Genomic DNA, 21482 nt, shown 5'->3' on the forward strand with positions numbered 1-21482 from the left:
GAAGAAAAAAGAAAAAAGAAAAAAGAAAAAAGAAAAAAGAAAAAAGAAAAGAAAGAAAATTTTCAAAGGGAGAAGCTGTTCATTAGTGTAGATATTTAGGCAGCAAACTAAGGTGCAAGCATAGCTTGAAAAAATATAGGGGTAAGAGAGTAAATTTCCTATTCTTCCTTTGTTCATTTTTTAAGATTCCTCTTTCTCCTCTTTTTTTATTTCCATCTCTGTATATTTTATTGCATCAAAAATTTGCAATAATATAAAAAATTCCTAGGTAAGACCTGAGGTAGACACCTAGTCTACCCCCGCATGAAGGCCCTGTGGCAAATGCTTTCCCTACTTGCCTTTTCTAGAGAAACCTCATCCCTTTCCTTTAGCAACTCATCTCAACTGGTCTTCAATTAAATTCTTTCTTGTTTTACAAATAGTGAAGGTGCTCATGGATACTGAGAACAAGGGATGACTCCAGTGCAGGGTATGAGAGAATAGGCATGCATCTGTCCTCTCCATCCCCATTCCTCGGCTATTTCTCAGCCACTCTCTACCAGTAATTGTCCCACCTCTTCAGCCACATCTCTGTTAACACTTACTTTGCAAGTTGTGTTACATGCTCATCTACTTTTACTTGTAGTTGGTTCTTTGTTCAGGCTGGTTACTGGATGCACCAGAGGAGAAGAAGCGTAAGGGCTTCCACAGAGCAGCTCCAGAGAAAAATCACCTCAGATGAGCTTCTGCCATGGGAAAAGATCGTTTGCCAGATATTTCAAGGCTGAAAGGGAGGCAAGCATGGAAGGGGAGATGTAAAGGCAGAACTCTGGGTTCTACCAGCTTCTCTTCAAATGCCATCGGGAGCATCAATGATGCAAAGAGGAAGCCACTGAACTCACAATGCAGTTGGGCTTCAGCCCTGCGTTTGCTTCTGTGGTAACAGACATGAAATATGGTGTAGAAGCAAAAAACAATTTCTGCTTTTACCCATAACACTGAGTTATAACTAACCTTAGCTCTCTGCTGATTTCTGCCCTGGTTTTATGCACATTGACTGTATCCGGAGGGAAAGCCATGGCTTCTATTTTCATACTTGGTTCTCACATGAAATAATGGGGGAAGAGGAGGAGGGGGGAAGATGCAGCTGCAAAAACAGTCAGTGAAACATAAAAATCCCAACTGTTTTGTTGTAGTTCTTGGTGCCCTTCAACTTCTGGGCACGGACAAGACCTCCCCCTGCTCAGGTTCAATATGCAGGGGAGCCTTGAGGCTCAGAACTCTCTTCCTACTTTTCCTAAGCCTTGCTGTCAATTGTGCTTTTGTTCATGGAAAAAAAATTAGCCCAATGCATGCTAATTTATAGCCAGGGAAGCAATTAAAAAAAAGTTTATTATCCTTTCCCCCCTGCCTCTCAAATGGAGTGTTACAGCAGCAGGGTTTTTTGGTAAACTTGACACAAACTGATGTCAGTGATAGGGAAGCAAGGCCAGGAACCAAGCACAGATCTTTACATCTTCCCTCCATGTAAAATGGGAAGCCTTCCAGTTTTCTCTGTCTGCCTATATTCAGGAACATACATGCCTTAGGAAAACCTAGGCACAAAGACACACTTATTTCCTTAGGCTTTGTCAGTAAATGTGGTCTGTACACATCGCCCTCACATACCCACTTTAACAAATGCTTATTAAACATTAGAGAAAGAATTGCTTAATATAGCCACAATGTAGAGACATATTTATTTACCTTTTATTACTGAACTTACTGTGTGCCTTTTTCTGTAAATTAGGCATATTCTTAATATTCAACAAAATGTTAGACACCAACTAGTCCATATGGTGAAGTCAGTTAACCCAGCATGCCTCTGGATTTTGCAACTCCTTGCAAAACCTTAGAATTGCACCAATAGAGGTTTTGCCATTAGCACAGGACTGGCCTTTTCCCTCAGGAGGAACTGTTTTTTTGAAAACTGATTGTAAAGAAAGCAACAGATGTCTCTACCTACTACATATTTTAAATGGTCTCTGAGCAGAGTCATGATGTGGAGTTGAAAGTGCCTGAATGCTTTCAAATGAGCAGGCAGCTTTCACAAGTACCCCAAAAGTCACATGGGGCAGGCAGGGATGGGCACCCTCTGCAGGGTGAGCTCCTTCTGAGGCACCTCGTGGGCAGAGACCACGGCTCTTTCCAGCACTCCCACCAAGTACCACAGACCTGGGGGAACTTCTTCCAGTAGTTTACACTAAAACACAAACTCTTTGCTGATGACACAAGTGCTGATGATTGAAGAGGGTGAAAGTCACCTTTCCCCCTGGGCTGTACTCTCGCACAGTAATACCAACGATGTAACCAGACAGCTCTTGCACGTCCACTGCCACTAGTTTCCCCCTCATCTTGCAAGTATTTAATTCTGTATTGTACAAGCAGAGGCCTCTCAGTGACAAATCTGGAGGCAGGGCTGTCAGTGATGGTCAGATTTGCAGCGACACATGCACTACTGACTGTATCTGAGCTGCAATTTTAGACAGAGCAGGACATGGAGAGGTAGCATGAAGCATTTCCAGTGGCATCCCATAGAGTAACAGACCTGCACAAACACTACTAATACATTAGGGACTACTGCAAAAGCAAGCCAGGAAGGAAGTCAGGTATCTGTAAGCCTAGACTAGGTCTTCAAAGCAGTGTGAATGTCTGCCATAAAGTCTAGGCTATTGCAGGCATGTCTCACACAGAGACAAGGCTTTTACCTTCAACAAGCTTCAGTTCAGAAAATTCTTAACTGGTGTTTGTGCTTGATAGCACAGCTTTGATGACATTTAGCAGCACTAGAAGAAGTAGGAATAAAATTCTAAACATAAGATCCAAAGCTACATGGAGTCACACTTCAAATTACAGAGGCCCAAGAAGGTAGCACAGGCATTTATCACTCCTCATTCTCATCAGGATGATCAGCTTCAAACGATGCCAGCAGGCAGTGGGCACCTACAACAGCTTTAGAAACAGGGCCTCTTGCATGTCTGAAGACATCATTCTGAGCATCACCTTACGGTATTGCCTTTGATATCACATATTGGGAGCTTCAGAATTAATTGGGGAAGCAATCACCCTAAACATAGCAAGGCTGTCTGATCTCTCCCCTGCTTGCAGTGTGGGCACATGCAGGACATTTCCACTGTGCAGCCCATTCCCAGCACCCCAGTGCAAGGAGGAAAGCCCCCACTCTGTTCCCACTGAGGGATACCCAGTGCTGGGAGGCAAAGGGAAGTTGAGGAGCACCAAAAGGACAAGGCCAAGTGGGGACTGTGACAGGGAGGGAAGGTGTGATGGAAATGGAGAGCACTAATTTCTGTGCTGTCCCTTTGTCACCGTTGGTACCAGGCTGGAGTGTGTGTGTGTGTGTGTGTGTGTGTGTGTACCACTCAGCAGGTGGCCTTTCCATGGGCACCCCGGTCCCGACTGAAGGGATTCTGTGGGCCTGAGGGTGGCTGGAGGAGACCGTTTTCGTGGCAGAATAATGAATGTGATTAAATCACCTCTTCCTCCTTCTGACTTCCTTCCCGTTTCCCTTCCCTTTCTCTCTGGTGTCCAGGGCTGTTGGCAGCAGCCCAGGAAGGCATGGGACTGTGCCGATCCCTGCGAGACCAGGGGCTGCGCTCCATCCATCCATCCATCCATCCATCCATCCATCCATCCATCCATCCCACGCCCGGTCTCAGGGCTGCAGCCCGGCAGTCCCGCGGCAGTGCGGAGCGCTGCGGGGGCTTCCTCCTGCCGCCCGGGCACTGCTGGCAGCTTCTCAACTCCGGGTAAGGAGGACACCCCTCCCATCCGCAGGGCACCTCGTGCAAATGCCAGCATCCCAAAGCCACCCGAAGTGTTCCCCCCGCCCCGCCGGGCGCTGCTCCCCGGGGCTCCCCTCCGCGGGGTGCGCGGCTGCCTAGCCGCAGCAATGGGGACAAATAGAAAATAATATATTTGCCCGCACGATCTTATATTCCCTTCTTCCCACTTTTTAATATTTATAATAGTTGTTATAAACTAGCCCTGCCTCGGGGCTTTGCCATGCTCTGAACCTGAGTGAGGTGAAAGTGGGAGAAGAGGGTTGAAGGGATGGAATGGATGAAACGCAGTCAAAGCTGGTTTCCCCCCCGACCCCCCTTCCTCTTTCAATTCAAAATCAGAAATTACTGCCCGAGGAGCAGATACTCCGTTTTATTTGCTCGTAAAAAAAAAAGTTTTCAAAGCCTAATTTCCACCAGATACATTGATTTTCCGTAAACAGAATTAAAACAATACGCTCGAGTAGGTGCCATTAAAGCCAAGCCATTTCTGGCTGTTAATCACGGGAGAGAAGGATTAGAAAAGTCAGTAAAGGAGCACTGAGCTCGAAACGCAAAAATCCAGAGTTTAGGAAGAATAAACTCAGAGGGGGCTGAAGCAGCTCAAGAAACACGGAGCAACCCTTAATAAGAGTCAAAATTCAGCGTCAGGTTACTTCTCGATATTGCAAGGAATACGCCGTTCCTGTAAGGGATCTGTGGTTGTGAAATGCATCCCTTGCTAAAATACCGTTTGATGTTTCTGTCGAAGAGAAAACCAAAACAATCTTTTTTCTTTTTAAGTCCCGATTTCAAAATCAAAACCAAACAAAAAAACCACCCCGGAAAAATCCCTCTAAATTTCCAACCGCAGCTTTGAGCAGCTGTCCTGGCGATATTTGCTTCAACCCTCACAGGCGCAGTACCCCTGTGTTCCCGGGGTCTCCCTGCCCTCCCTTCCGCCTTTTCTGCTGCTTGGATGGTCTGCAATGCCCGGCTAAATAATTGCTAGAATTTGAAAAAAAAAAAAAAAAAAAAAAAAAAGGGAAAAAAAAAAAAAGCCGGGAAAATGCGCACCAGCATTCAGGTGCTAACCTACTTATTTGAAAGTAATTTATTTTCCATTTTGCCCGATTTCTCCCTTTAAAACAGAACGCTGAAAGAAAGAATAAGTGCTTTAACATTTCAGTGTTGTGCTCTGGTAATTACTTTTTCACTTTTCCCCTAAGTTCCAATGTGAAAACCTCACAGGGGGGTCTTTGCTGTAGCAGGGCTACAGTTCCCAATCCCAAGCGCAAGATCTGCAATTACAAACCCATTCGGTGCCCTTCCCTATCATTAATATGCACAAAATCCTGCTGCTAATCTTATAATCTGTTTTGTTTCACCAATTGCTTGCCTAGCACCAGGCGGGAAAGAAAAAGAGAGAAAGAAAAAGAAAGAAAGAGGAGAAGAATAAAGCCGGAAAATCACAGAAAGCTTCGGAAAGTAAACGGAAAAGCCAAATAAATCGGATTTTATTTCTGATAAAGCAAAAATCGTTAAGGCTGTTAAAAGGAAGCAGGATTTTCCGCTGGAGGCGCGGGTGTCAGGGAAATTTAAGGAAAAATCTGAATATATCTAGCATTTTATTAGCATATTCGATTTCTCCACGTACGGGTCACGAAGTTCCTTAAGCAGTCAGCTGCAGAGGAGGGAGGGTGCGTGTAAACACCTCAGGAGAGTGTATTAATATCCTCCAGTTTGACGAGGAACAGGAGGCGCCGAGCGCGGGCGAGCTGTGGGTGCGGGTTCGGGGGCGCTCCCGCCGCCCCCGCGCTGCCCTCCGCAGCCGGGCTTGTCACGCCTGGTCATTAAGACTTCAGTAAAACAATGAAGACATTAGTTTTTGAAATCGTCCCCATCCTACTCCTCCCTCCCCCCGCTCTCTCTTCCTGAGCGGCAGTAAGGGAATAAAACCATCTACACCACACGCGTCCTATTGAGATTAATGAAAAAATTATGCCAAAAAAGAAAAAAACCCAACCCACAACAAAAAAACAACCCCAAACAACCCTTATCTCATATATCTTATCCTCCGTGCCCTGCGCCAGGCCTCGCCGCCGCCTTGCCGTGCACCTGATGATTTATTAACGCAATCTGCGGGGAGAACGACACGCGTGCCCGGCTACGGCTCGTCCCAGCTCATCTCCTAAGTAATTGTTTCTCATTAGTTCTGATAATGTTTTAATAGTGCCGCCCATAATTTAGTCAGCCTGGAATTAATAACGGAGGGTGTCCTGAAACGCACGGGGGTGAGGGGGAGCTGCAATATAAGCAGGTAGTCTTTAATTAATCAGATTAGCCCGGAGGTCCCCGCGCTGTAAGGGATCCCCCGGCGCAGCGCCTCGGACTGGACCCGGGGGGCGGACGGGGAGAGAGGGGGGTCGGCCCTCGCTGCTCATCCCCAAACTCCGCGGAGGGGCCGGGGGGGGGGGGGCTCTGCCGCCGGCCCCCGCCCGCCCCGCGCCCTCAGGGCCGCCCCGGCGGAGGAAGGCGGAGGAGGGCGGCCCTCCCGCTCCCCGGGCCGGGCCCCGCCGTGTCCCCGCCGTCCCGGGGGAGCCGCGGAGAGGCGCTCCCGCCGCCCCCGCGCTCCCTTTCCCCGCTGCGGCCACGCGGGCCGGTTGGCGGGGTTCTTCCTCCCCCCTTTTCCTCTCCTCTTAATTAAACCAAAAATAACCCGAAATCAGTGAAATCGCTGCTCGGAGACGGAGGGGAAACACGCTAGGCGAGGAACGGGAGGAATAAAGCACTGTGGCTTCATACGTGAAATGGCCATGGAGGCGGTGAGAAACGAAACTAAAAAACAACTGTTTTCTATTTACAATTTTAAATAAACAGAACAGCCTTCCCTGCGGTGTTTGTCTAAGTGCAGCAGCATAGCTGCTGTGTAGGTCATGAAAAGGTTGGTGCATAGTTTAAAACTTCCCATTCTGTTAATTTCTTAAAGAACAGTCGTTCATAGTCTGAACACAAAAGCTCATGATTTAATGAGGAACAGAAACAAAATCTCTGATTGTTGGTGTTTCAAACTTCATTGGAGTCCTCTGGCAACCACAAGTTGATCCTCTGCAGCTTCAATACCCTTTAGCCCTCCATATAAGAGTACATGCTGAATAGAGGACAATGCCTGGTTGTTATGTTTATTTACCCTTACTACAAGCTGGGTTAACCTCTTCAAAACAGCTTTACTAAGCCCGTTAACCACACAGCCCACATGATCTGTAGCCGTATCCCTAATGTGATGTAAATCTGACTCGAGACCATATGCACAAGTTCTGCTGCATTGTGTCTCCAAAAACTACAAGTTTATTGCCATCCAACCCTTCCCGGGCCGGACGCTTCCAGGAGGAAACTCTCTGAATAGCGACTGCTTAAAAAAAAAGAGAAGAAAGTCAAGAGTCCTGCATTGTTGGTGCATTATTTTTAATGGCTGTTGCACATTTACAGAAGGGTGATGTGTGGGGAAAGCAAAGCTCACACGGTAAAGATTTTCATCACAGTTATTTCAACTGGTGCGTCATTATTTGAGGCTTTTTCTGCCAGGAGTTCTGTATCAGAGTGGGAAGAAGCACAGATAGAAATAGAAACAACTGAATCAGTTTTCTTCTGCTGTTTTAACAGAGCTCAGGCTTATGTTTTGCCCTTCTCCTTCAGTGAAGTCATAATCCCACGTTTGTAGTAATTACTGTGATGTCACAGAGTTGGTGATGTAACTTCATTGTGGGCTATGAGTAGATCATGGGCCATGCAGGAGTGAGCAGTGGTTTGAGTTGGGAATAGTTTTAGTAATTAGCAATTCTGGTAAGCAAACTATAACAGATCTGCAAAATGGAAATGAATTTCTGTTTAAGCTTGACATCTTTAATTTCACCTCCCCCCAAGTATTATAGTCATCTTTTAAAACAGCTACTGGGGCCCCATGGAGAGAGCTTCATTTACCAGCTCATTTTTTCTTGATGGCTGTGGCAAGCGTAACAATGTTCTGTGCCTGCTTCAGTAATGGCATGTCGATCATGCTCCCGCGGAAAGTAAACGCTCCCTGGAAAAGAGAGAATATGAACTTTCTGAGACACCTTTGGAAATTGTAGTTGGCATGTCTTGTTCTTTAAAAACACATCTGTTTGCCAAGAAACATCATCTCCCACAGGAATCCTGAAGAAGTTTTAGAAGACAAACTAATCAAGACAGGGAAAATGCATTTTAAGAAATGTGGAGGGCAACAAGCTCTCCAAAGAGGAGGCAAAAAGAGAGAGAAAAGAGAAGCCCAGGGTGCAGCTGGCCTGTTTCAGCCTCTGTAGCTGGCAAGCACTGAGGACCAAGAGCAGTGAGGCCGTGCGTGCCAGCTGGGGACAGCGGCTGGCAGACACCACACCCGGGGGCACCTCTGCTCCCCACCTCCAGCATAACCATCCAGCATCCATCCAGGGCTGTGCCACAGGGCCAGCGGGAAACTGCCTGCAGACAGAGGGCAAAGCCAGAAGTTAACAGTGTCAGTAAACAGTAATGGGTGTTTGTGGGGGTGAAGCTTTCTTGACTCAGGGTTTGCTGAGGTTGTGCTGCTACTGCACCCCTCCATTAGGTCTCCAGTGCTAAAGATAGGCCGGGCCTGTGCCGAGAGCCAGGGATTGGGATGAAAGCTGGAATAACCAAGTGGATGGCACAATAATAGTGCCCAAATCTCCTCTGGAGCTGAGATAAAGCCCACCTGAGCACCACATACAGAGAATTACCCCAAGTGGATGCAGAACTACTCTGTGTGCCTCAGCGGCAGCAACCTGAGAGTTAGGATAGGTTTCAAAGGTCACTTTGTATTTCTTAGGATTTTTTGTTGGTACCATGGTGACAAGTTTAAAACAATTAACTATGAATCATAGTTAAATCTTAAACAGAGGACATATGTTTTAAATAGTGCCAAACCTGACTTGTGCCCTGTAATCCCCATGTGTTGCTGAGGTAGGATTTGGAAGATAAAACACTGCACTAAGACATGCTGAAGTTCAATAGACAAAAAAAAAAAAAAAAAATCTTATTTGCAATTCTAACAGTAGTTTGACACATTAAAAAAACCCCAAACAACAAACCCAAAAATCCAAGTACAAAGCTGCAATCCCTTCCCTGAAGAACTCAGAACTGAGGGCCTGGCCCCAGCATTGCGTAGGGCATCTCTGTGAAGCACTGCTCTCTCTTTTAATGTCCTGCTACAATCGATACGGGATCACAGCCTGGCCTTGGGTTTGACAGTGAGCAAGGCTAACCTAGAGCAAGGTACGGATGATAGCAGCACTTGTGTCTGTGCATGAGCAGTGAGAAATGCAGAAGAGAACAAACCTTCTGGTTTTCATTTGGGGCTCGATAATTATTAAATAGAGGACTCCAGTAAGTGAAGTGAAAATACAACCCATTTACAGAAATGTTTAGGAAATGCATTGCTCCAGTGGCATATATAGCTAAACTGAAGCAGTATTAATTAAATACTAAATCATGTTGTGGAATAGTTAAGACAAAAATCCACCTTAAACAGTCGTCTAATACAAACCAATATTCTTGCATGTAAGAGCAGGCTGTATTAAAGCCATTGAAAACATAATAGTAAAAACTATTCTTTCACTCAAAGTAGATTTTCCTACTATAGTTTGCAGTATTTCAGGTAGGTTTGGAGATAATTGGACTGACAGATACTCAAGGGTTGGTGCTTCAAATAGAATTTTTTTGTTTACTGAACAAACTGTCAACCCTAGCTTATCCCAACACCACCAACATCAATATTGTTATTATCATTACTATTCATAATATACCACTTTTAATTATAGCTACATATCAGTAAGTTTCAGTTATTCTTTTAAAACTTTAAGGAAAATGCAGCCTCAAACTACTCAATTTATTAACTGCTGTGAAAAAAATTGGGAACTACGTAAACATTTCATGTCGTAGGACTTATTTGGAACAATTTAGGGCTGTGCAGTGATCTCAAACTGCAAGGTACATTTTTTTTAATTGTAAGAAAAACATATTTTAATTGTCCTTTTTTTTTTCTACAGGCGTTCAGTAATGCCCATTCAGTAACAGCCGATTCAGTAACAAAATAAAGAGTCAAGCTAATTCAGTAACAGCTATTGCTTACAGGAGAAATTTGCATGTGGGATGACAGTCATAAGCAGAAATACATTGAAGTCTCAAATCATCCTTCCAAGTTCTGTGAAAGGCTGACTTAGGTCATCCTAAGTACCTGCAGTAGTTTGCAGAAAGAGATGGGTGCCTAACAATGTCACTTCTGATATCTGGTGGTCCAAATCATGGCTGGAAGGGTCTTATCCCTTCCATTGACTGGATACAGGATGATCTAAAGTCAGATGCCCCTGCAGGCACCTAAGTTGCACCATGATGAATCTGGGTCAGAATGTCGTTTTTATAAAGCAAGAGTTAATTAAACAGCATGCTTGTCCTCTCTTCATTAAAATAATATGTTTAGAAAGGGAAACAGGGTAATGGTGTGTATATGGACACACAAACAGTGAACCACATGAGAAGTGTTGCATGTTTCCTGCTTGTCAGTGTGCAGCTGTACTTCGGGTTGCTAGGAATTTGAATTCGTGAAGGAAAAAAATGCCTTTTTTTCTTTCCTAACAGCAAAGGGTAACATGAAGTTGGCTTCTCTGCCTGTTCACTCTGAGGCTTATTTTCCCCCTGCTAATTTGCAGTGTTGAGCTAAAGTCCAGAAAAAGAAACCAATTTTAATGCCATTGAATGTACCCTATTCACTGACTCTCTTTCCACCCACAGGTTTCAACAGATAGGAAATACCAGTAATTACAGCTTTGTCCCCATGCTCTCTTTTCCAATTCTGGTAGACAAAATTTGCCTCTAGCATTCTTTTGATTTTCTCTCACATGAATATAAAGAAAACAAGACTTTCTATAAACACCATTTGCTTTGATAGCATTAATCTGGGGATTAATTTAGTCATAGATCTAAATTTTCTTTTTGCCTAATTTTCTCAACAATCTCACACTTCCAGCCTGTACTTAGATTTCCAATAGTTCAACTATGGGACTAAGGGCCTGCTCTTAAGGAAGCTTGCAGCATGAACAGGAGCAACAGCAGGTGGGTAATGCAAGGCTGGGATTTGCATCCACTGCATTCGGTGGCTGTGGTTCTTGCTCACCACGTAACCATTTAAATCATTCAGAGGGAGCCTTTTCAGAACTCTGTAAAGGGACCCTGCCATCAGACTAATCAAATGTGTCAGACCAGCCTTGGGAAGAGACGGGTCCTCCAGGTAAAGGCTGATGGAGAAGCTGGGAGAAGGAACATCCAGGAGGCAGAGCCACAGATGATGGGAACAGCCTCCAGGTGACAATACGTGGATGCAAGTAACTCGGTGACACTGTTGGGGCAGCCCCAGGCAGCACAGCATCCAGCTGCAGACATCCTTGGCTTCTGCTGCTGCAGGCAGGAGTCAGCTGCAACCTGCAGGGAAAGCTGTCAGCTGCAGTCTGCAGGGAGAGCTGGCTCCTTCAAAAGGAGCGAGCCCCAAACAGAGGTGGTGTAAAAGCGTCGGCAGAGGCAAAGGATGAGAGACGGGTCTCTGTGCAGGTTCCAGCTGGTTTACCAGCTACGGAAGATCCAGGGACAAAGACCAGAAAAAAGGGGAGAGCACACTATTTTATATGGGGGGGGGGGGGTGGGGGTGGGGGGTGGAACAAAGGGAAACAACCAATGGGGATTGACTGAGGAGGAGGAGACAACAGAGGAATATCCAATAGGTATAACTTAAGGGAGGGAATTACATGAGTAGACCAATGGAGCATCGAAGAAGGGAGAACTTTTCAGAACTAATACATAAGGAACTAGGGGAAATACATAAACATAAACTTATACATAAAACTGGATGGAGAACTCCTGAACCAATAAACTTAAAACATGTAAACTAAGAACCACTAGGAACATCGGAATTCGCTGTAATGAGGGGGTGAGAATCAGACATCTGTGTTCTGGAGGCCTATCCACCTGTCCTCTGAATGCTCTGCTGCAGTGGCCACTGTAACCTGCACTGCAACAATTCAGGTGGGATGAGAAGTGGGGGAATGGAGGACAACTGTGGCACTCACCAGACAGCAGTCTGGAAGCGCAGTCCTTCTGAGGAATGGGTGGCTTTGTGGGTCAAAGACGCTGCCCCGGTTTTAAGCGACACTGCACAAATTCTGCTATGCCTGTCCAGTGCCATCCGTCATACAGCCACACAGAGAATGTGCTGAAGGCAAAGCCCTGTGAGAAATAGGGTGACTTTGGCACTCACCACTCTGCAGTGTATGGGAGCTGTAAGGGCACTTTGGCTGGCCCACGCTGTACAGCTGTTGTGAAGGCAGCACAACACAGCAGAGGGGTTTGTAAATACAAAATGTCTGTGCTTCCTCAGCCTGATTGCTCTATAGATCTGTCAGGGCAGACTACCAAGGACGAATCAAGGGAAAACGTGAATGAGCGGTGTTCCTTGTTTGGGTCATCATGCAGAGTTGCAAAAAGTCCTTCCCAATTCACTTAGAAGAAAGGAAAGACTCAAGGTGTTTCCTTCTGGCATGAAGTATTATTCACAATGACATTTAATGCTCTGTTAGGACAATAGTAACACTTTAAAAAAGTAACAGCAATTTATGCAAGATGCAGGCCAGGCTGAGTAAGGTCTTAACAGCTCTACTTCGAATTTCAGTATATCCTAAAGTGCTGTGAGGATGGAACAAAGAAGATTTGGCAAATATAGAAGACAGCTGCAAGTGAATTAAAATTATAGAAAGCTGCTAGGTTTTGTTTGTTTGTTTGTTTTTGTTTTGTTGTTTTTTTGTTTGTTTTGGTTTTTTTTTTTTTTTTGTTTCCTCAGAAGGTAATGGCAAATTATAGTCTTGGAAAAATGGGAATTGAGAATGGTCAGCTCCAAGTGATGCAGGATCCAGCCTACAGGCAAGAGAAGCCATAAGGCAGAGTTGACAGAGAGCAGACATTTTCACAGGTCAGGACATGAAGACATAGGCTAGTGATAAAGAAGGGCAATCAGTTGTGCAGTAAGAAGAACAAATGCAACAAATTTCCAACAAATTGGTTGTGGAGAGACTGAAGAGATGCAGAACCAAACTTTGTAACACACCAGTTTGGCAGATTTTATGCTTGTATCTTATGAAGTTCCTTTTAGATAAATGCAGCCACTCCAGCACAGCTCAGACCTAGCAAAGTTCAATGTGTAATTGAGGGCTCTTCTTTGACAACTTAGAATACAACCCTGGCCGCATGTGGCCATTGATCTTAAACATGGCTCTTGTTATACCTATATGTCATCCTTAAAGATTTGCCTTGCCTATAAGAAATGACATGTATCAAGTCACAGAAAGAGTCTCAGCGTTGGTCATTTGCCATAGCAAAAGGTGAACACATTAATGCAGTGTTTCCTGGAACATGAAGACCTCCTCTTTTTGTGTGTGTCTCTCCTGTATTCGGGAACATTTACTTTGTGAAACTTTTGGGAGTGGTCAAAGAGTTTGGTAAATCTATACGACCATTTCATAACCAGAGTATACTAGTTTTTAGTGGCAAGAAGCATTTTACCTTTCTAGAAGTTAAATGGACAGGATTCAGTGTCCACAATTTCTGTGTTATCTGGGGATCAATATTCTGTGGTGGAACGAGGAGAGGGGAAGAAATGATACAGGTAATTTTCTTGCTAGTGTTTATCATGGGTATAATGGAATTCTGTTATATATGGAATTGTGTTGACTTTGAGTACAACAGGGGATGGACAGGATGACGAGTGAGGTACCCTTATGTTTTTCCATAAGATTAGGGAATGTAAAGTTTTATACTTCTTCATCTGTACTGAAACCTTTTTATATGATACACAATGTTACACAGGGTTTTACTCTCACCATATTTTGTTTCTTGATGTACCACTGGATTAAGGAGAGAAATAAGCAGAAAAAAACTATCATGATATAGAACATTTAAGGCACCTCATAGTAATGTGACACAATTATCTCTGAGTTGTATATTAAAGTACTTGAGTTAATTAAAGTCAAACAATAATTGTTCTGGGACGTGTGGGACGATGATCAGATGAGCTAGTCCCCCTTGGCTGACAATACAGAAGAATTAGATGTACTCCTGCACCTGGGAATGCTCGTGGCTTTTACCTCAGCATTTGCTCCATCTGTGGTTACCTGTGCCTCCATCCACATCCGTCCCAATGACTGCAATGAGCTCACTAAGAGGGTTACTGCAGACCCTCAGTTCTTAGACCACTCTAATGTATTGATCACCTGCATTGGTACTGAATATGAAGATTGGTTTTCCTAAGACATAGCAAGTATGTAATTTTTGAAGTACCAAACAACTTCTGTAAATTCCAAAAAGTCTACTGGCTTCCTGTCTGTTGGCAGATGGGACTCCAAGCACGAGCATCAGTTTTGAGAACTCCGTGCTCTGTTTTTGGAACCACTGCTGTGGTCCACTCAGTCATTGTCCAGCCTCTGCTAATAAACCTTTGATTCGATGCCTTGATCGTGTCATACATGTAGCCAACAACTTTAACTCCCGTGTGAGAGTTGCCAGGATTTTCTCAAAGACATTTATATAGGTTACATTGAGATTGTGGCTTGTCTACAGTAGAAGGAAAAACCCCAGTTGTCTTGCATCAGATGGAAAAATATAGCCATTAGTGCTAGGTTAATTTGTTGTGTGTGTCCACATATCTGCTGTCCTAGGCCACTGTGTAGAGATAGCCACCTTTTTCAAAAGCAGCTTACTCTGGGAATCTAGTCAGGCTACTTAGATGGCAGGCTTGAAAGTGCTAGGGGATCCTGGTGAGTAGGTAAGGCTTTGGCATGGGGGACATTCTGGGTAGTTAGGCCAATAGAAAAAAAGGAAAAGCAAGACAAGATGATGTTCCAGGAAACTGCAATACGGACAAGAAACCACCTGCTGCTGAATTTTGAATTAAGTATGAGTCTAAAATAGGGGTTATCTAATGCTTATGGAATTGCCAAAACCTCCTCTTCCACTACTTAGGGGACTACTGATTGTATGACAGTCTCACAAGTGAGGGGAGGTCCTTGGACAGTACTCTGCTGTCATGTGGTTAGAAATAGTGCACCACTGATAAAGATTTGGTGTTTTTTTTCCTATTACTTTTCTCAACAGTTTTGCTAGCAATATTTTCCTTTGCAGACCCAATCCCTGCAGAGTGTGTGGCAGTCTGGTTGTCTCCTTGTCCTACTTGGCAGTCTTTGGAGGAGATGTGCATCTAGGACATGGAGGAAATGGGCATAAGGGGACCAACGAGCCAGCCACCCTTCTCTCCTCCACCCCCTTCATCATTAGGAGATGTCGTGAGTCAAACAGAGCTCCCACACTGCTCTGGTAACGCGGGCCAGAGGCTGTGTGTGAATACAGCCATTGTGTAAATAAGTAATTATGTAAGTCCCCTTCCAACCCCTGTGACCTGTGTCGGCACTTGCGGGCAGATGCCAGGCTAAATGGAAATGAGCAGAAGGGGTGATGCCAGCTGGCTAGTGCAAACCTTGTGTACCTCCTAACCCACATAGACAAGCGTCCTCATGTCCACAGACACAAGAAATCTTTGATCCAGTTATCTGAGAAACACTGATTCTTTCCATGGTAATTCAGTGTCTTGCCCATTTCTGAAACCCAAAGGTCTAGTTATGACTTTTTGGAGACACCAAAAATAAGAGGAATAAACACACTAAAATCTGCTTGGCTCTGAGAACATTACCTCTAATCCTGCACAATATTAACTGTTACAAGGAAATAAGAGTTTTGTGTTCTGCAAGCAGGGCAGATTTGGTCTTCTGAGACGGGAAGGGAGCAGGTGGATGGCAAAGGCTCCCCCTAAAAAGCATGGCATTCAGAAAGATAATTCCCCTGGGATTAATGAAAACACACATTGTTGAAGTGACTCCCTGCAGAGGAAATTTGGAAGTCTTTGCTTTGGGGCTTAAAAAGAACGCTTGGATTTGCTTACAGGTAATGAACAAAAGAGAAGAGGAGCCTGGTCACAGCAAATGGCGTTGGGTCTGTGCCTGGGGGAGGAGTGATTATCCTCAGTACAAAGAAATGATTTCTCTTGAAACAGAAGGTTGACACCATATTTTTGGGGAAGTCAAGAGCTAACAGCTGTGATGGTGCTGAATGCAGGTTTAATTAATTTTTTTCTTCTGCAAGTTGTAGCCAAAGAGCCGTCGTTAAGAGCTGGGTCATGATTCTACCTTCTTGTAATGAACTTCCAAAGGTTAGTGAGCTGCTAGGAGGTGTTCAGTGAAATCTGGGTCAACTGGGAATATTTTCCAGACTGTGACATGGTAATGCCTCTCTCTCTTCTCTGCTCAGGCCTGTCCTGCCTCCAGAGCAGACTCATACATAACTCTCGCTTTCTTTAAGTGTCTTTGCAGTAGGTAAGAAATGCCCAAATAACCAGTGCAGTCACATATGACAAACTGAAGACTTCACAGGCAGTGAGCTGTATGGATAAAGCTTTTTGGGCTGCATATTTTCACAGCCTTTCCTTTGGACCCTTTCACATTCACCCCTTTTCTGTAAAACCAGTATGGGTAGAAAGACACCTGTACACAAAATCTTTGGAGAAAATAAATGATCCCTGAAAAGGTTTGTCAAAGATATCTTTTTGGAAAGAGAAAATTCTGAGTGGGTCTCTGATCTGTTGAAGCGTGGATGAGGAGGGAATTCTGCAAAGTATCATCACCATTAACTTTCTGTAGCCATTTTGTTGATACGTAGAAAACATTAGAAACCACTACCTTTTGTTTCTTTTTGCCAGCGTAAGCTTCCACTGGAGAAGAAGTAGTCAGTGAGTTCAGAGGATAAATCAGTTTGTAATGCCAGAAGCAGGCCTGTTTGTTTGAGATAGGCTTCTACCTCCAGGAGCAGATGGAAGGACACAAAAGGTCAAGAAAGAAAGAGCAACAGCCACATGAAATAGAGATTGATTTTTGCCTCAAATAACTCCCGAGCAGCAGTGCAAGAACTCTGACAGAAGAAGCCCTTTCTAAAGCTCAACAGGTAGAAAGGACTTTGTGATCCTTCAAGTCCACAGTGGGGCAGGAAAGATGAAGAACAAGGACTTACAAGGTCCTTCATTTCTTCTCCACCTGGCATTACTGTTTCCAGCCCATATATAAGGGTTTTGCCCTGCTGTGTGAGCCAGACAAGCTGTTTTTCCTTCTTATAGTCCCCCAAGCTGCCTGAACCACCAGGGATAACCCTTTCAGCTGGGGTGGGCCTGGAGATCCTGCTTGGTCCAGCATCAGAAACTCCTCAGGCCACCAAAGTCTCTCCCTCGCCCTGAGCAAACAATCTATTTAAGATCCCTGAATGAAAGGCAGATACGAGGATTTTTTTTATTGCTGTCTTTGCATTTTCTTTAGTTACCTTCCCATTGTGGTTGCTGCCTACTTGTGTGCTCTTCTAGAGCAGGAAGGAATAAAATTAAAGAAGCAAAGTTCTAGAAATCAGGAATATACTCCACTGGTTTTTATTCTCTGTCTTATACTGTATTGGGAACGGAAGAATCCTAGAGAGCAGACTTGCTGCTGCCAAGCAAATCTTTATTTTATAGCACAAAAGCAGCTTCCTGGACAAACAGCCTATCCAACCATGCATTTTTTTCTCCCTAGTGAGCATCATGGTTATTATATGGAAAAGTGAAAAGTAGCTGATACTAAGACTTTAGGATCCTCAGACACCCTTCATTTAGTATTTTGGAATTAACTTGAGGTTTATAGTCATGGAAGCAATGTGTTAAATATAAACTAGAAAATTCAATCTGAAAGTAAATGACTACAGGGCACACAGACGGCATTTGATACCAAAGGGAAAGGTAGCTGTAAAATACAAGGGAGTTGAGAAAAATAATAATAGCGAGGCTCGTTCTGCCAACAAGCATGGAATTGCCCATATTTTTGTATTTTGTGTTTTTTCTAATTTCAGATTCATTTTCTGAATAGGATTGAACGGCCATTTTTTACTGTAATTCTCTATTTCAACCAACAGAGCTTTTGCAGAGAGCCACTCCAGGTCCCTGAAAAAGCTGGCTAGCACAGAGAGAAGTGAAAAGGCAGCAAGACTGCTGCTACTTAAATTAACTGAAACAATATTTTGGCTGTACAGGCTTCTGAATTCCCTCAGTAAAGCTTAAAAAGAGCCATCTGGTCAGAACATTACCTCTCTAGTTAGATCCTGCTTTGGAAATTGAAATGAGGCTCACGAGAGCTCGTTAATGCTTTTTAAAGAGGGATTTTGGAGGTGGGTAGTTGTCTTGGTGGGTTGGTTGGTGCAGAGCAGGTTTTGGCACGATGGTGGGCAGGTGTCTGCAGTGCTGGGTGTCTTCCCACTCCATGTCCATAGCAAAGCATCGGCTGCACTGGGAATGTGCCGACACAGCATGGCCCTTCCAAAAGCAACTCACCCTGCATTTACCTCCTTGAGCCAACAAGGGTAGAGGAGTCGTGCCTTGCTGAGGGGGAGCCCAGAGAGGTGCCATCCTCTGCAGAGCCTGTGTCCCCCGGGACAGGAGCAGCTGCCTCCTGCAGGGGCTACCTCCAGGTGGCAAGGCTATGGAGGCACACAGATCCATCCTGCTCCCGGCTCATGGTGAAACTTCTCCCCGTGGGAAATATCAGTGTGCCATCCAAGTCCCTCTCCCTCTGCGTTTTGTACAGAGGTCTTTAATGAGTGGAGGAGAACAGATTAAGAGCCACCAAATGCCTGCTGGGGAGTGGAAAGGAGGGAAGCTGGCAAGAAAATATTTTTGTATGAGTTTCTGCCCTGCTTAGAAGCTTTTGCAGCCCTGTGTAGTAAAATCTGTCTCCTTCTCTCCCCACCTGGCATAACTCCCTCAGGACTGATTGCACCAATGTAGGAAGCAGTATAGCACAAGCAATTAGCTAGTACAGCCCCTTCTGCTCTATTGTAAAGGTTCAAAATTTGCCCCCAGATGGACCTTTCTAAGAGAAAAGCCTTCAACCATGACAGAAAACACATTTGTAAAGCATTTTTCAAATACTAAAACTGTCTAGAGAAACTTTGAGTACTAATATGAGCTCTCTCAGTTTTGACATTAAAATTTCACTTGGCCGTTTTTTAAAAAGATAAACAATGTAACAGTGGCCCATGCTTAAATCCCACCAGCACTCTTCATCTTTGCATAGAGATGCACCTGAGCCTAGACTTCTAAAGGCTGGTGCTCCTTAAAGGTGGCAATTTATCACAAATTCCTGAATCCCCCACTCTGCAGTGAAAGGAGTACACATTGCCTGATTAACACAAAGGACAGCAAATGTCCTGTGCTCTCGGAGGGAGGGCTGACAGCGCTGCAGCCCAGCACACACAGAGGTACCCTGTGCTGCCACTGTCACTCTGGGATGGGATCCAGCTTGGGTGGCGGCACCTCAAAACTCAGCAGTCTGTCCTGGGCAAGGGGAGCGGGGCGCTGGGCTGCTCCCTCACTCCCAGCTCTACATAAAGCCCCAAGGTAATGTCCTGTAAAGTGCAGTATAATCCCTGTGGGTTGATGGGGTTTCATACAGCCCCATGCCTGAGGGATGCTCCTGTGTATCCCTTCCAAGAGGCAGCCCTGGGACATGGTCCTGCTTGCCTAGCAACCACGGGCTGGATTGAGACAGGGTGGATCCCACGTGGCTGGGGAGCCCTCCTGGGGTCCACGGCACAGCCAGGAGAAGGAGGAAGGCCGGGAGAGACCTCCCTGTGAGGCAGTGGGAGCTGGAGCTGGCCCAAGCATGAGGGCGCATCGTCTCTAAGATACAGTGGCTTGGGGTAGCTTTTCCTAAACAAAGAGCATTATAAGGGAGCCACTGCTGGAAATTTCCATTCCTTTGTTGGATTGATGCTGTGTAAATAAATGCATTCCTAAGATTTTTCATAATCCTGGAAAGGTCCGTAAATGAAACTGTACAGTTTGCCAAATCACTGGAGTTCATATATATTATTCTTCAGCTGCTGGGAACATGATACACAATGGCACAGAATATAATGCAAGAAACATATGCTAAAGGTCTTCTTAGAAGCACTCTGTGCATTTGTATGTGGCACGTACAACTATTTCTTTTGATTTGCTCTATGGGATTTAAATATTCAACCCATATTACAACCTGGGTTTGTGATATCCTTACCTTAACTCTAAATAATCCTTACCTGACAAGTGACCTTGGCAGCATCATTTAGTTATTCCCTAGTTTCATATGTGGGTGCTTTGAAAGCATTTGTAAATTAGTATGTGAGATAAATGTGTAATCAACCTTTTACTTTATTCTTCTGTTTTTCTTTATATTTGAATTTTATTTAAAAGTAAGGCAATTTGGGAAGATTCAGTTTCAATAATGATATTATTCCTGATGTATTTACACATTGAATGGCTTAAAAATGCATTTTCAATATCTAACATTTTTGTCATATACAAACACTAACTACATATAGAAGAGATACAGTCCTGTATCCAGTGTACTGGAAAAATAAAACTCAGGAGTTACTTAAATAGTAAAGACTCTTATATCCTCATTGTTAGAAATCAGATATTCTTAAAATAGGATGGTAACTTCTCCCATTAGATTCAGCTAATCTGTATTTATAAGATGACTTCCCTGTTTAACATAGCTTTAGAAATTTCTAACAGAATCTGTTCTTTAGACTACTGGAATGATGTTTATCACCCTTCTTTCTCATTTTTGAGCACACTGACATTTATCTTATATTTAGACTTTCCAACAGCTATGCCTGCTTTCTTTAGGATGAAAATTTTAATTTTGAAAAGCATATCCCCTAGTAATGCAGTTCTACTGGAAAAATATTGAAACAACCTGGAAATAACACTTTTCTTTTTAAGCACTTTTCAGTTTTAGATCTCAAAGTTCTAGACAAAGGAGAGCACTTAATAAATAGTCGAATAAAATACAAAACGTACTTTTTCAGCATTTGTATCTACCTGTCCAAAACATAATGTTGCCATTTATTTCCTAGACATGCTATTTTTTAGCTGGATTAGAAATGCGAAAAACAGCCCTACAAACAAAACAACCTAGAAACCAAACCACAGCAACCCTTCAGACAGGGCTATCTCCATAAGGCAAGCCCAAATACTTCTGGCTAGCTGGTTAGCTCTCTAATTTTCTTCTCTTTGGACACTGCCACAGCATCTCTAATTCCACAGTGCTCAGTCGAGATCCTAATTTTTCCTGACCTCAGTACTCACATTTGGGTGATGCTATGTCAAAGCATTTCAGTGTCCAGGATGAAGTAGCCTGGTTCAGCCTTCTTTCCAAAGAAGATTATTATGGTAATTGTAGTTCTCAAATCGGAATAGATTATAAAAGCTTTTTACTGTATTTTAATACAAAATATTGTTAACTAAGGGCATCAAACTTTAAATCAAATTAATAGCAAACTATGATCCTAGAGCCTGCAGACCAGTAACTTACCTACCACACAAACAGCTGCACAAATCCCTCATATTTATTTTTTCCAGGCTTTCAACTTTGATTAATAACATGGTAAAACCATGCGAGTCTCAACCATATTAACCACCGCTATATTTTTCGTCTTACTGACATGAAC

At 44.0% G+C, this 21482-nt stretch overlaps 1 protein-coding gene and 1 long non-coding RNA gene across 6 annotated transcripts in view; one reads left to right on the forward strand and one right to left on the reverse strand.

Moving 5' to 3' along the window:
• Positions 1-21482, forward strand: part of LOC121671419 — a 79592-nt gene that overhangs the window by 19215 nt on the left and 38895 nt on the right. The gene's annotated exons all lie outside the window — the stretch shown is intronic.
• The window catches only part of CLYBL (citramalyl-CoA lyase), a 33280-nt gene continuing 19043 nt past the window's right edge, over positions 7246-21482 (reverse strand). The window contains exons 7-8 of one of the 4 annotated variants that reach the window (XM_042043024.1): positions 7779-7878; positions 7246-7387 (exon numbers count right to left, since the gene is read on the reverse strand). In XM_042043024.1, the coding sequence (XP_041898958.1) occupies positions 7783-7878 (96 nt within the window). In that variant the 3' untranslated portion in view covers positions 7246-7387; positions 7779-7782. Of the gene's footprint in view, positions 7879-21482 lie in introns of all 4 variants that reach the window. The other 3 variants (XM_042043033.1, XM_042043014.1, XM_042043041.1) reach the window with 3 other exon arrangements.

Source organism: Corvus kubaryi, unplaced genomic scaffold (assembly GCF_017639235.1).
Source record: "Corvus kubaryi isolate FWS band 111438036 unplaced genomic scaffold, C.kubaryi_AGA036_p1.0 133, whole genome shotgun sequence".
In the NCBI taxonomy this organism is placed as follows: Eukaryota; Metazoa; Chordata; class Aves; order Passeriformes; family Corvidae; genus Corvus; species Corvus kubaryi.